General features: G+C 36.3%; 1 protein-coding gene across 6 annotated transcripts in view; it reads left to right on the top strand.

The window, feature by feature from the left end:
- BPTF (bromodomain PHD finger transcription factor) overlaps nt 1–15,851 on the top strand; it is a gene marked incomplete at its 5' end in the record, with an annotated part of 155,877 nt that overhangs the window by 70,481 nt on the left and 69,545 nt on the right. For 4 of the 6 annotated variants that reach the window (XM_080825942.1, XM_080825939.1, XM_080825940.1 and 1 more), the window contains 2 exons: nt 8,583–8,771; nt 13,360–13,547. In XM_080825942.1, coding sequence (XP_080682068.1) covers nt 8,583–8,771; nt 13,360–13,547 — 377 coding nt within the window. The remainder of the gene's footprint in view (nt 1–8,582; nt 8,772–13,359; nt 13,548–15,851) is intronic. The other 2 variants (XM_080825943.1, XM_080825941.1) reach the window with 1 other exon arrangement.

Raw genomic sequence — 15,851 nt, 5'->3', positions numbered from 1 at the left:
TTCAACAAGTATTTATTGAGTGCCAGGTGCCTGGCAGTGTGCTGGGTGCTTTGTGGTATCCCTGGACCACTCTCTGTGGGCAGTAGATGAGATGTGGTATTACAAGAACTGGAGACGGGGGTTATTCTGGGTAGATGAGAAACAGTAACTGTGATAGGAAGCATCTCATTGGCTTTCTTTCCCAAACCTCCAGAATGTATTCAGACACCTGATTTAATGACTCAGGCTTACCAATAGAAGACTGTCAGATTGGAAGGTTGTTTTTTATGGAAAGATGTTTTTTGGTAAACTTTTTCATTAAAATATAACATGGTAAAGTGCGTAGGTATTAAGTAAACAGTTTGATAAGACATACCTCTATAACCGCATCATGTCCCCCCTAGCCACCACTATGCCCATCCCCACAAAAGCATTTACTGTCTTGACTTCTACAACAGTCAGTTAGGATTGCCTTTAAAAAAGATCGTAAATGGTATCAAACAGTATGTACTTTTTGATATCCAGTTTCTTTTTTACCTCAACAATATACGAGAGCCATCCAGATGTTGCTTGTAATAGTAGGACATTCTGTTTTATTGCAGTATGATATTCTATTACAGAGATATATAGTGACCAATTACTAATTAATTATAATTACTCATTTTCTGTGTTGATAGGCATTTGAATGGTTTCCCATTTGGGGACCATTGTGAATAATGCTACAGTGAATATTCTTTTACATGTTTTTTATGCTCCTATATGTGCCTTTCTGGAGGTATAAGTCTAGCTGTGGATTTCCCAGATCATTCGGGTTGTGCATGCTCATCTTAATAGAAATGGGTAGCTTTCTAGAGTGGTTATACAAGTTCACACTTCATCAGTGGTCTGTGAGAGTTCTCGCTCCTCTGCATCCTTGCTAACACTTGGTATCATTAGTGTCATTTGTTTTTTTCTCCTTTATTTTAGTCATTCTGATGGCATTGTAGGGATATCTGGTTTGAACTTGTGACTAAGGATGTTGAGCACTTTTTTGTGTGTGTGTGTGTGTGTATGTTGTGTGTATATGCACATATTTGTTAAATATTTGTATCCACAGGCCATTTGGCTACCTTTTTTTGTAAACTACCTGTCAGTTCCTTTGTTTTCTCTTTTGTGGTGTCTTTTTCGTTTGTGGTTGTTTCCATGACAGACGGTTAATTCCAGTCCCTCTGCTCCATCTGGAAGCAGAAGTACTTACATTGATTTTTTTTTTTTTTTAACATTTTATCTATTTATTTGACAGAGAGATCACAACTAGGCAGAGAGGCAGCCAGAGAGAGAGGAGGAAGCAGGCTCCCCACTGAGCAGAGAGCCCGATGCGGGCCTCCATCCCAGAACTCCCGGGTCATGACCCGAGCTGAAGGCAGAGGCCTTAACCCACTGAGCCACCCAGGCACCCCCTTACATTGATTTTTTAATTTACTTATTTATTTGTCAGAGAGAGAACAAGAGAGCGAGCACAAGTAGGGGGAACAGCAGGCAGAGGAAGAAGCAGGCTCTCTGCTGAGCAAGAAGCCTGATGTGGGACTTGATCCTAGGACCCTGGGATCATGACCTGAGCCGAAGGCAGACGTTTAACAACTGAGCCACCAAGTCATCCCTATTTTTTTTTTAAGATTTTATTTATTTATTTGACAGACAGAGATCACAAGTAGGAGCAGGGAGGGGAACCAGGCTTCTTCCTGAGTAAAGAGCCCGATGTGGGGCTCGATCCCAGGACCCTGAGATCATGACCTGAGCCAATGGCAGACACTTAATGATTGAGCCACCCAGGTGCCCCTAAAATTTTTAATTTTTATCATTGTTTTTGGTTTTATTAAAAAAAAATAGAGTTCCTCCAAAAGAGTATCCTAGTTGATACTTACATTTAGATGCAATATTATTTCTCCTCTGGCTCCTTAAGATGGATGCTTTAATAATTTTTAGTTTTTATTTATTTTTTCTAGTCTGTCAGGGCTATGATTTTCCCTTTATGTACTGCCATAGCTGCATCCTGCAAACTTATATATTGTCTTTGTCATTCAGTTTAAAATGTTTTCTGATTTTCATTATGAGATAGTTTTCTTTTTAACCCATTCTGGTTATCTTTTTTTTGCTATTGATTTTTAGCTTAACCTACTGCAGTCAGAGTAATTGTTGAGGTTTTATGGTTCAGTATATGGTTAATATTGATAAATGTCTTATTTATCAATGAAGTGAAGAGTGTCTCTCTTGATCTTGGGGTTGTGGGTTCAAGTCCTGTGTTGGGTGTAGAGATTGTTTAAAAATTTAAAGAAATCTTCAGAAGAAAAAAAGTAAATGTATATTATTTCAAGCTATATTTTGACATAAAGTCTTATCAGAGAGCACTGTCATTTTTATGTGATACAATAAATGATATTATGTAAAGGAAAAATTATAAATTCATCATCAAAAAATCTATGGGAGTGAGAGCATGAGAAAAAACATGCAGATGTGATTTCATATTGGGTATGATCAGTGATCAGAAAGATTTTTATGTGGCAAAGATTGAAGATCAAACTGAAAAGTTGGGCCATATTTGGGGGAAGGTTAGTAGCCATCACTTAAAAATACTAATCTTTTAATATACCTATTCCTTAGATTTTTTTTCTTGCATCTGTGTTCCAGACATTTCACTTTAGTTCATGAAAATGGTTATGTTGCTGAAAACATCCCCATGTAGCAAGTATGCCGTTTAGTATTACTTCTTTGTAATTAACAAGAGGCTTAGTTTCAGAATTACACTTTTCTCCTGGATTTTAGATTAGAACCTTTTTGTACCAGAATGTCGAGTTTTAAATTGAAAAGTGGAGAAAAGGACACATGACTTCCTAGCATCTTAAAGTCAAATCCACTCTTGAGAGTTTATATTCAAACAATGCAGACAGCATTTGTTTTAAGTTAATGCTAAACCAGTGTATTAGCCTCACTGAGTTGATCCGTAAGCTTTTGAGCTTCTGCAGTTAAATGATCTTTTCTTTCTTACCCTTTTTAGTAGGTTTGGTTTTAGTTTCTAGTTGTATACATTCTGATTAGCTATTTTACCTCAGTTTTTTCCTTTAAAAAAATTCCCCTTTTAACCAGATAGAAAAATTACTTTTTTTCTTTGTAGTTTTTGCTTGGAATTTTGTTTTTTAGGTTTTGGTGTTACTGTTCAGAAGTTGAAGATCAAGATCTACATGTAATTTTGGTTTGAGGGATAACTGAAAAACTTATCCTATAATTGATTCGTTGACAGTGTTTGTCATATCTAATGAAAATAGTATTATAAATGCCAAAACCCATAATAATTGCCATATGGCTAGAAATTTGGACTTCAAAGTTTAAAATGTACATCTTGGTAGGTGATACCTTCTTGATGATATTTTGAAGCAGCTGCTTCAGATTTCCTCAATCTGTAGCCAAATGAAGTTAAAGAAGTGAAGAGTTGTAGAACAGTTTATTTAAAGTTCGCTTTTTTGTTTATTTATTTATTTATAGTAATTTCTACACCCAATGTGGGGCTCAATCCCATGGCCCCAAGAACAGGAATCACATGCTCTTCTGACTGAGCCAGCCAGGCTCCCCTAGAACAATTATTTAAAACAACAACAATAGCCAGGGCGTCTGGGTGGCTCAGTAGGTTAAGCATTCAACTTTGGATCTCAGCTCAGGTCTTGATGTCAAGTTCATGGGTTTGAGCTGTGCCTTGTGCTCCACACTGGGCGTGGAGCCTACTTTAGAAAAAAAAGCAGAAACCAACAACCAAAATCAGTATTCTAAAACTGAAGTGGAGGAAAACACTGTTTTCCACTTAAGACAGATTAACTTTGGCTGAACTAACAAAAAAGCTATGTTTTATGAATTTGTGGTAGTCTTTAGTTTATTATTGCCTTGAGAGTTTAAGTGGATACATTCTGAATTCAGTTTGCTTTCAGTGGGTTATTGGCTTTTTTAGATGAGAATACCTAGTAAGGGATTGATTGCCTGTTCTTGTATGAAGTACCATTATCTCCCCAATAGCAGAAAACACTTTCTCTAAAGTATTTTAAGATGTGTATAGTCAGAATCTCTTAAGTTCCTATCCCAGAATTTTCTTAGTTTACCATACTTGGAGTATATTATATACTAAAAGAAGTTTTGGTGGGCTGGTCTAGAATTTTTTTTATGATTCTGTGGGACAGTGCACTCTAAGGTCATGAGGGGATATCTCTATATATTATTATTTATATATTATCTTTATATTATTTTATGTATATATATTAGTTTATATATATTGAGAAGATGATATTTAAACCATTATACATTAGGACTACTACACTTCACAAATACAGATCTTACAGCTGTGAAAAGATTGGTTAGTGAAGAATTTGATATTATTTGTGAGAGACTTCTTTTGTTCAGATTTTTCTGAGTTGATTTTACTACTGGTTTAGAGCTGTCAGATGTTAAATTTGGCATTTTGAAATCCTACATAAAAATTTTTTATACTAGAGACATTTTCAAACATACATAAAAGTTAAGAGAATAGTATAATGACCACACCTACATTACCATATATCTAATACTGACATAAAAAAGAATTATCAAGATTTGTCATACTTGCTTCACCCATGTTTTTTTTAACTCCTTGTTTTTTCTTTTTTTGGCTCAAAAAATACTTTCCTCTTTGATTCTAGGTGTACATTGTCACTTAAATCACAGTCCTTAGTTAATAGTACTCATCATTGGTCATTGCATAGTATCCCTTAATTTATTCATTCAGGTTTTAAATTACTTAATAATGAAACTAAACACCTAGGAACTTGTCACCCAGACAAAAAGCTAAGTCCTGCTTTGATACTAACCTGCATCTTTAATCACCTTCCCAAGTTCATCCCCTGCCTCCTTCTCCCCTACCTGAAGTAGTTGTCACTCTGAATCCTGTGTTCACTAACATCTTCTTTTGTTTTTATAAGGGATACACAGTAGAATCAAGACTGTTGATACTGGACAAAGTGATATGTAATTCACATGCTTTTGCTTCATTGAGTTGATTTACATAATTTGCTAAAAACTATGTATTTCTGTTTTTAGTTTTAAACTTTATTATGAGTGTATAGTGTTAAATATGTATTTTTCAGTGTATTGTGTTAAGTGTAACTTTTTGGAACTTCAGTTTTTCACTTTATATTATAATAGTAATATAATATTGTATGTTGCTAATTGCATTGTAATATTCCTCTGTGCAACTATACCACAGGTTTTTTTTTTTCCCCTTTCTCGTTAATACGATTTTGGGTTCTTTTCCTACTGCAGTATTTTAAAGCAAATCCCAGACATTGGGTTTTATCAATCTTACATACATCTCTAAAAAATATGAAAAATATGAACATTTTCTTACATAATTACATTGTCATTTTAATAAAATTGATAGCAATTCCTTAATATCATCTACTGTTCTGTTATTTAAAATTTGCTCTCTTAAAAAAATTTTTTTTTTTTTACATTTGTTGTGTTTGTAGTAACGCCAGATAAGGTTCCCATATGACATGACAGTTGATTTTATATCTCTTGAGTCTATTAGTCTAGAGTATTCTCACCTTCTCTGACATTTTTCCTCTGTACACTGTTGACTTGTTGAAGAATCGTAGTGTATCTTGCTATGGGATATCCTACATTTGGGATTTGTCTGTTCCCTTCCTCTTAGTGTTCTTCAGTTTATTCTAAAATCTTGATTAAAATCATTTTTAACTATTTTTGGGAAGAATATTCCATAGCTTTGTGCTGGGTACTTCATATTATAAAGCATCAAAAGGCTCGTGATGTCTTTTTATGGTCTGCCTTTACAAATGCTGAAGTTGATCAGTGAGTTCAGGTAGTGACATTGTAAAGTTTCCTGTTAACCTCTCATTCATTGATGATCATTTCAGGATCAGTTACTTGTTTAGAGATTATAATGTGGTGGTTTTTAATTCTGTCTTTTTTCCGAATTTGTTTAACTGAAATTCCATGAAGAATTTTCCCTCGTTAGCTGAGACTGTTTGAATACTTGAAATCTAGTTAGAGCAGGAATAAATGTTGAATTATTTTTCAGAATCAGAAGTTGGTGTCCAGTTACTTTCAGTGTTGATTCATGAGTTAGGGACTTCTATACAGGAGCATGGCTTTCTCATTTTAAATATCCATTTGAATTTGTGGGTCTTTATGTATTCAATTTGTTTTAGTCAGTGGTATTCATTTTGCTTATATTGACCAGCACAAGCCCCTTTATGTTGACTTTTGAGTCCTTTTTCCATGACCCTGGTAGTCTTAGATAGCTTCCCTGCTTTTTGACAAAGTAAGATGTATGAGGCTTATCTTACATATTTCCTACCCCAGACCTGGAATCAGTCATTCCTCCCAAGAAGTTCTGGTTCTCTTTAGTGAGGAACGATATTTAGAGACCACAATCTGGGCCGAGGTATTTACTGCTGTTGGGCTGTCATTGCCTTTAGGCTTTTTTGGTAGGTGGTATTAGGAAATAATGTATTTTTGAAAAGAAAAAGATCATCAGTTCATATTGACATTTCAGATTCAGATTGAGGATTGTATACTTGGGTGTTCTGTTTTGTCTTTTTCTCTCTTTTTTCCCCCCCTTGGTTTTAAACTTGTATCTCTTCCCTGACACTGAAAACTTTAGTCCCTAGCAATGTAGTAACTTAATTACACATTTGCTTTGTCCTGATACAGATGTCGTTAATAACAATATATCATTAATATATATCTTATTAACATCGTGGTGTACATTAATAAGAAATGATCTTATGTATTATAGTAATTTTGTAATACCAATATTACTGCTGACAGTAAGACTACTGAATAGCATTTAAGATGATTTTTATAGTTCTTTATTCATCCTTATGCCATATTTCTAGTAAGGACATACAGTCAAAATACTGTGTTCCAAAGTCACTTAAAATAATTTTTTTCTCTGTGTGGTTATGCCAACAACTTGATATACAAATAGGTTAATTTGTTTCAGTTTTTAGTTTTTAGGGATTACATTTCTAATTTTAATTTTTAGAAAAATGTAAAACATCTACATGATTCCAAAATCACACTGTAACTGTATACAGAGAGTTTTCATATCCATCCTTTCCCTCTAGGTAATCATTTCCTTTCCTTCCCTCATAGGTAGCCACATTTGTTAATTTTTGCTTATATTTCCAGTGTTTTAAAATTTTTGTTAATAAAATCAAAATGTGCCTATAAATTTATATTTCTCTCCCCTTCTTACACAGAAGCTAGGATACTGTAACTGCTTCTGCACTTTTTACATTTAGTCATTCATGTGTGGATCTGGTGATCTCCCTAGTCCTTGTTATGGTGCATGATATCTCATTGTGTATATCACCTTTTATTCAGTGAGTGCCCCCATTGATGGACATTTTGTGTAGGTCTTTTGTCCTTAAAAATAATTCTGCGATGAATAGCTCTGTAAATAAAAAACTTAGTATTTTTACCAGTGTATTTTGGGATAGATTTTAGGACTTGGGATTGGTAGGTTGGGAGTGCATGTGTGGATATATTATCAGTTTGTTTTTATCCACTTTGCCCCATTTTTCACTCCTGCTGTATTGTGTGGGAGTGCCTATTAACAAATTGCCTCTTTACCTGAGTGTATTGTGAGTCTTAGATTTTTGCCAGCCACATAGCTGGGAAGCTCCATATAGTTCTACTTTGCATTTCTTGTGGTTTGAATTAGTGAGCATTTTCCTAAATCTTTAAAGACCATTTTCATTTCTTTGTGACTTCTTACAGATTTTTTGATTTTTCTATCAGGTTATTGAGACTTTTTTCCTTAAAAAAATAATAGGAGCTCAGTATACATTAGGGATAGCCTTTGTGATTTACCGCCAACCACTTTTTAACTTAGGTGATTTAAAGAATATTTTAGTGACAAAATGAAATACAGAAGGAAGGAGGCCCTTAATTTCTGAACTACCATGGAAAAACCTAGGCTTTCAGTTAATGGTCGTGTTCATTTTTATATACTTTTAGGGATATACTTAGCTATCACTAAGTATTCTTAGTGATTACTTAGTTATTGCTAAGTTTTCTTAGTGATAACTATTAAATTGTTCTTAAAATTTACAATGACTTCAGCATTACCTTCTAGTTAATTTGGGAGCACAGAATTCAAGCAGAAAATCTTAGAGATAAATAATCCAGTTTAATGCTATTTCTAATACTGTTTGACTACTTTTTTGAAGGGAGAGTATAAATTTCAGATTTTGAGGGATTGTCTCAAAACCACTGCTGCATTTTGTGGGATAATTATATCACTTTATTCTTCTTCTTCAGCTCTGGCGTTTCTGAAAGATTGTCTGCCTTGTGTAGAGACTAAGATGATAAGAGTCTGAGTTGGTAGACTGAGAGACTTCAAAAATAACTCACAGGGTGTTGCTTATAGATCTCAGACATTGCACTCTTCATACATCAGCAGCTTTTCTTTTTAAATTCTAGCTCTGTAATGCAGTCCTCAAACAGTTAAATGTCTTTTGACAAAGTAGTTATTTTTCATGTGATTTCTAATCTAAAAATCAGATATTCTATTTTTCTAGAAGAACCTAACAAGACATGTGACAGCAGTAACACTAGTGCTACCACTACCTCCATCCAGCCTAATCTGGAAAACAGTAACAGCAGCAGTGAACTAAATTCTTCCCAGAGTGAATCTGCTAAGGCAGCTGATGAGCCTGAAAATGGAGAAAGAGAGTCTCATACACCTGTCTCTATTCAAGAAGAGATAGGTAAGAATACACTTCATCCATTAAAGCGAACTTTTTAATTTTTTTGATTTTTAATTTTTTAAATAAAAGTTTGATGGGGTGGGAAGACTTAGATTTTCTTTTCCTTTTTTTCCTTTTTTTGAACACAAGTAGCACTTGTCATTGTTTTTATTTTAAAAAATGCAAATGCACAGGAAGAAACAAATCTTTTTAGTGCCCCCTCCCCAAAGGTAACCACTGTCAACAATTTGGTGTGTAACATTTTCTGTCTTTCTCCATGTGGTTACATTAATGTATGTATGTTTACCAAAAGTTTTTGTGTTTTTTTTTTTAATTTTTTTAACATAAATGGAATCATTCTGCATGCATTGTTCTGCATCTTGCTTTTTTTCACTCAGTAATGTATGTAGGGGATCTTCTCATGATATAAATCGAATTCATTCTTTCTTTTTTTTTTTTTTTTAAACTGCTGCATGGTACTCCACAGTATGGATGACCATTAATTCATTACCATTTCTCTGTTAGTGGACATACAGGCTGTTAACAGTTTTTATAGTGGTGCCTTTTTTTTTTTTTTTAACATCCTCAGCATATAACTGTGTACTTATGCAAGTATTTCTTATGCAAGTATTTCTGGCACTGTAGGAACAGTAAGTGGAATTGCTGGGTCAAATGGTAGGTACATTTTTAAAATAGCAATGACTGCTGCTTAGTTTTACATTAAAAAGGATTTATACCAATAATTTACATACCTATTTTTTCATACTCTCACCTAAATTCAACATCAGTCTCTTTTTTGCTAATGATGAAAAGTATTTCATTTAAAAATTTGCATATCTCTGCTTACTAATGTGGTTTAGTTTCTCTTTATGTGTTTGTTGAACTTTCACTGAATTGCCTATTCATATCTTTTGCTCATTTTTTCCTGTTGCGTTTTGATAGTTTTTCTTGATGAGTCTTAGGAATGCTTTATGTATTATGGCTGTTATCTTTTGTTTTTATGTATATATTTATACAGTCATTCCTTGTTTTTAACTCTTCCTGTTATCTTGTTATACAGAAATTTTAATATATTTATATAGTTAAATTTATTAATCTTTTTTTTAGGGTTTGTCTGGATTTTGTGTCTTACTAAGGAAGATCCTATCCCAAGCACATACATATGTTTTGCAGTAATTTCACATGATACTGTGTAACTTTGTTTTTAATTCTGCTGTATAATTTTGTGTATGGTAGGAGATGGAGATCTGTTTTAATTAGAACTTGTTTTCAGTTGCAAGCTACCAAACCAGCTTAAACTAGCTTAAGTGAAAAGGGGAATTAACTAGCTCATGTAATTGGGAAGTCCAGACCATCATGAGGCATAACTGGACCCCCAGGTATCAGCGCTTTTCTGTCTTCCTCTCTTTCTCTCCACCTTTTGATGTGCATATGTTTGTGTGTTAACTTCATTCTCTCCTAATACAGACAGGCTTTTTCCAAGTGGCAGGGAAGATGGCATCAGCGGTTTGTATTCCTATCTTTCCAAGGTCTGTGACCCAAAGGCAAGGCCCCTACTCCTGCTCCAAATCAAAAGTCCTTGAGGAAGGAATTTGAGTGGCCTATCTTGGACATATTGTTCCCACCCCTGTGGCCAGGGCAGGCAAGGTATTATAATTGATGGCTCCAGCAAAAGTTTATGATTGAAGTGGGTAGGAATGGTTTTCCAAAGAAAGAGGAATGCTGCAGAGATAGGAAACAAATACCCCCATAGTTACACCCTTTGGTAGCTCAGCACAAACATATTTACCTAAATTCAAAAATGCTTCTGCCTAACACAGTGCAAAGATCTCACCTACAACTGGAGGTTTTTTCAAAAACTTCCCAAAATTACCTCTGGTATTTATAACTTTAGAATTTCTGTGTGTTGTGTATTATTTCTGATTAGGTCTGGATATAGCTTCTCTCAATCTCACAATCCACGAGCCAAATTATGAATTTAACTGCCTGTCACACTTGTTATCTTGATAGTGGAGGGTGTTTTTTGATACGTCTGGCTGCCCTTTTTTTTTTTGGGAGGATGGCTGTGGGTGAAATGGTGAGAAGTATATGGGAAGATCCCCCTTCTGAAGGCCATTCTGCTTTAGCAGCTTAGTTCCTGCTGGCTGTTGTCAGGGATGGGTTGCTGGGGGCTGTAGGACTCCTTAATAGATTGCCTGGGTACCCAGCCTAATCCCCAGTACCCAGAAACTCTGCTTAGGGTCTCTGAGGGTAAAACCCCTCTACTTGTTCTGTTGGTCTGCTTTGCAGACCCAATTTCCTAGCCTTCAGGTGAATAAAGTCCTGCTTAGGCAGAATTTTGCCTCCTGCCATCCTTAAACAATGAGCTGTAGGGGCTGGAGTAAAGCAGCTCTGTACTCTGCCTCCAGACTGCATGGCAGTGATTCACTCCTTTATAATAGGAGGAATGTGGCCTTTGGGCAGGGGGTGTTAGATAAGCCTTGTTCCCTTTCCCGGCCCTTTTAGGTCTTACCTCTAAGGATGAATTTTCTGCCTCTTTCCCTTATTTTATTAAACTTAGCAAGTGTCAGGGTGCCTGAGTGGCTCAGTCAAAAGAGCATGCAACTCTTGATCTCTGGGTCATGAGTTTGAGCCCCACGTTGAGGGTAGAGATTATTTAAATAAATAAATAAACTTAAAAATAAAACACCTTAGCAAGTGTCAAAGGATTGACTCCCAGCTGTACTGGATGATTGGCTCTAAATTGAAGGGCTTTTAAACTGTGCCTTCTCTTTCTGCTTTTAGAAAGTCCAGCTTAGGTCAGATGCTGTCCCAAAAGTCTTTATTGTAGGGCCGTATATATGGTCCCATGAAGTAGCCACCATAGTTCAGTATCTTGGCATAAAATTTAAGCATGGGTAGACTCATGATCTGAGACCCAAGAAAAAACTGTCAATAGTCTGATTAATTGCTTTTCTGTCACACATTGAAGGTTTCTAGCTTTCCGGGTTGGGATGGACAAACCCCTGATATCCCATACCTATCTTGATTCAGTCAGTGCCATATTTTGGGGTCAGAAATCTTAAAATGCTATGGATTATTTAGAATTTTTTGGTTGTAAGTGATGGAAATCTATCAGACTCCCTCAAAATAAAAAAGGGAATTTTATTGGTCCATTTGGGAATTCTAGATTGGGAAGTTTAGAGTTAGTGACAGACAGCTTCAGGTGCATTATTAGACCTGGGTGCCAAATGAGGTTATCACAGGTCTTCCTCTTATACCCATACCCTGCCCTCACCCCCACTTGCCCCCATGATGAGCTTATTGTCTTGTATTATTAAATGTTTTTTCCCATGTTGTGGGATAAAAAGTAGACAGCCTGTAATTTATACCCTTTTTGTTCACTAACACAAAAACCAAAGGGCACCTGGCTGGCGCAATTGGAAGAGCATACAACCCTTGGTGTCAGGGTTGTGAGTTCAAGCCCCATGTTGGGTGTAGAGATTACTTAAATAAATAATAAATAAACTTAACTTTAAAAAGAAAAAAACAAGACCCTTTATCCATCTCCAGATTTTAAAAATTAAGAGTAGTATGCTGAATGGCTTGGCCAGATCTGGGACAGTCACTGTGGCCAGGCAGTGATGTGCTCCATCTGGCTAAACTGGATCACGTTGTGCACCCAATATGGTGGGATATCTTGATTTGTAGCCCTCATTGAATCATGATTATAGTGGAGGAAAAGCATCTTCCCAAAGGAAAGAAAGGGTGTTGGTCAGATAAAACTAAGAAATGTTTCCTGAATTGTCTTTTTTTTTTTAAATAGCCAGATTCCTCAATCTAATTTTTTCTCCCTACTCAAAATATCATCTTTATAATATATAATAAATTTTATGTTTGGCCTTTCATTTGACAGTGACATACTATTCTTCATTTTAAAGAAGTTTAAATTAAACAGAGAAATCTTGTTCAACTATCTGGCCAGTGAAAATTAGATAGTGATATGACAGTTTTAAGAATGTAGAGAAATTTTCAGCCAAAGTGAGATTCATGGCAAAGCAGTAATTGTCCCTTGGTGGTGCAGTTTGTCACTTTAAAAAATTGTTATGAAAAGGAGAGGTCTTTATTATAATAAAAAAACTAATTTAGTTTATTTCACATGTATAATTACTTGCATACACAGACAATTCTAGGTTTCTTAGGTGAAAATTCACTTGGCATTTATGTTTATAAGCTTTAAACCATTAGGTATTTAAACAGGTTCAATGGAAATCTTTCAAAAATTAATTATACCCTTTACTTTTTGTACAGGATCCATATTGAATATATAAGGCAATGTTTTATTAGTGTGCATTTTGAGTTATGATGTTGCTTATACATTTGTAGTAGCCCTTCATGTTTTCTCAGAGATGAGCTTTGAAACAGATAACCTGGCATGTGTGAATTTTCTGCAAAATAATGAGTGATTCACAGTAAAGTTCTTTTAAGTAAAACCTTTAAGAATTAATATATTTGCTTTGGCTATTCAAGGACTTCTTGTTTTTAGATGTGAATGAGATAAGCGTTTTGGATAAGATGTTATAAATAACTTACTGTTAGCAATTACTTTTGACTTTTCATCTGATAACAGGTGATTTCAAATCAGAGAAATCTAATGGGGAAATAAGTGAGTCTTCTGGAGCTGGAAGAGGGGCATCTGGGTCAACTCGAATTATCACCAGATTACGGAATCCAGACAGCAAACTTAGCCAGCTGAAGAGCCAACAGGTGGCAGCTGCAGCCCATGAAGCAAATAAATTATTTAAGGAGGGCAAAGAGGTATGTTCTTTCTGTTTAAAACAAAAATCTCTGGAATGTGAAATTTTATTTATCAGACCTGAGAAATAGGAGCAGGAAGTTTGTAGACCTACTTTTGAATTGTATTTTTCTATTTCCAAGAGTGTAGTGGGTAGCAGATTAAAAGTGCTTAGATTTCGGGGCGCCTGGGTGGCTCAGTGGGTTAAAGCCTCTGCCTTCGGCTCAGGTCATGATCCCAGGGTCCTGGGATCGAGCCCTGCATCAGGCTCTCTGCTCAGCAGGGAGCCTGCTTCCCTTCCTCTCTCTCTGCCTGCCTCTCTGCTTGCTTGTAATCTCTGTCAAATAAATAAATAAAATCTTAAAAAAAAAAAGTGGTTAGGTTTATAATACGTATTTTATACAGTAAGTAGAGTTGCGTACCCGAATTTCAGTTCATGCAGGGAAATGCTGTAATTGGGTGGTTTACTTTCTTACTCTATGGTTAGTTTTATTGTATGTAGTTCTAAAGAGATAGAGGCTTCTTTTTCACATATGATAAAAAGTACACTATTTGTAGGCTTTAGTAAAGAGTTATGGGTAATTTAATGCTCGGTTCTAGCTATAATAATTTTTTTTAAGATTTTTTTATTGACAGAGAGAGAGATCACAAGTAGGCAGAGAGGCAGGCAGAGAGAGAGGGGGAAGCAGGATCCCCACTGAGCGGAGAGCCTGGCTCAGGGCTCCATCCCAGGACCCTGGAATCATGACCAGAGATGAAGGCAGAGACTTAACCCACGGAGCCACCCAGGCACTCCTATAATAATTTTTTTAAAGATTTTATTTATTTATGAGAAAGAGAGCACGAGCAGGGAGAAGGGCCAGAGGGAGAGGGTGAAGCAGACTCCCTGCTGAGCAGGGAAGCCTGACATAGGGCTGCATCCTTGGACCCTGAGATCATAACTGGAGCCGAAGGCAGACATTTAACTGACTGAGTCACCCAGGCGTGCCCCTCTCCCCCCCACCCCCCGCTTTTAAAGTTTTATTTATTATTTTAGGGACAGAGTATGCATACTTGGGGGCCAGAGGGAAGGGAAGAGAGAGCATCTCAAGCAGACTCCTCACTGAGCAGGGAACCCAATGAGGGACTCGATCTTACAACCCTGAAATCATGACCTGAGCTGAAATCAAGAGTTGGACACTTAACCGACTGAGCCACCCAGCCGCCCCTAGTATTTTTATTTTTATTTTTTATTTCTTAAGAAGTAATCTCTACACCCAGTGTGGGGCTCGAACTCACAACCCAAAGATCAAGAGTCATACACTTTACTGACTGAACCAGCCAGGCACCCCAGCTAGGACTCAGTATTTCTATTTCCCAGCTAGCCAGGGTAGCAGAATAATGCCACAATGGTGTCTCCCATATTTAAGAATTATTTGCAAGGTAGATATATAAGAATGTATAATGTCCTTTTCTAAACATCTTAGGAATTTCTTTTTTTTTTTTTTTTTTTTTTTTTAGATTTTATTTATTTATTTGACAGACAGAGATTACAAGTAGGCAGAGAAGCAGGCAGAGAGAGAGGAGGAAGCAGGCTCCCTGCTGAGCAGAGAGCCGGATGCGGGGCTCGATCCCAGGATCCTGAGATCATGACCTGAGCAGAAGGCAGAGGTTTTAACCCACTGAGCCACCCAGGTGCCCCTCTTGGGAATTTCTTGAAAGCAATAGCTTCTAAGCTGGTTTTTGTATGATATTTTTCATAGCAACCCAGTACACACATTCAGAAGTTTCCTGAAATAGTATTTTGCCTTACCAGGTGGGAAGCACTCTGGTATTTTCTCTTATAGTTGATTATGTTATATTTTGTTTGTGTCTTTGTTTTTTAAGTTGAAAAAGACCCACTGTTGATCTCATGGTTTACAAAAGGATTGGGATCAGCTGTTTGCAAACATGCTTTTTTTTTTTTTTCCCAAGATTTTATTTATTTGCCAGAGAGAGAGAGAGAGGGAGTACACACAAGCAGGCCGAGAGGCAGGCAGAGGCAGCGAGAGAAGCAGGTTCCCTGACGAGCAAGGAGCCCTATGCGGAACTCGATCCCAGGACCTGGGATCATGACCTGAGCCGAAGGCAGAGGCCCAACCCACTGAGCCACCCAGGCGTCCCTGAAAACATGCTTTTAAAGTATCCATGGACTCTCATGCTAAAGCTGGAATGATAAAAGGAGCAGAAAAAAAGATTTTTAGGAATATATTTTTTGGGGAATAGTACATGTAATGCCTTCTTTTTTCCCTACCTTTATATTATAAGCTTGAAGTAATGATTGGTGAATGATGTACACATGTGGTTTT

Source organism: Martes martes, assembly GCF_963455335.1.
Source record: "Martes martes genome assembly, chromosome: 16".
NCBI lineage: Eukaryota > Metazoa > Chordata > Mammalia > Carnivora > Mustelidae > Martes > Martes martes.
Note: the sequence above shows the minus strand (reverse complement) of the source record. Positions and strands in the feature narration are given on the sequence as shown.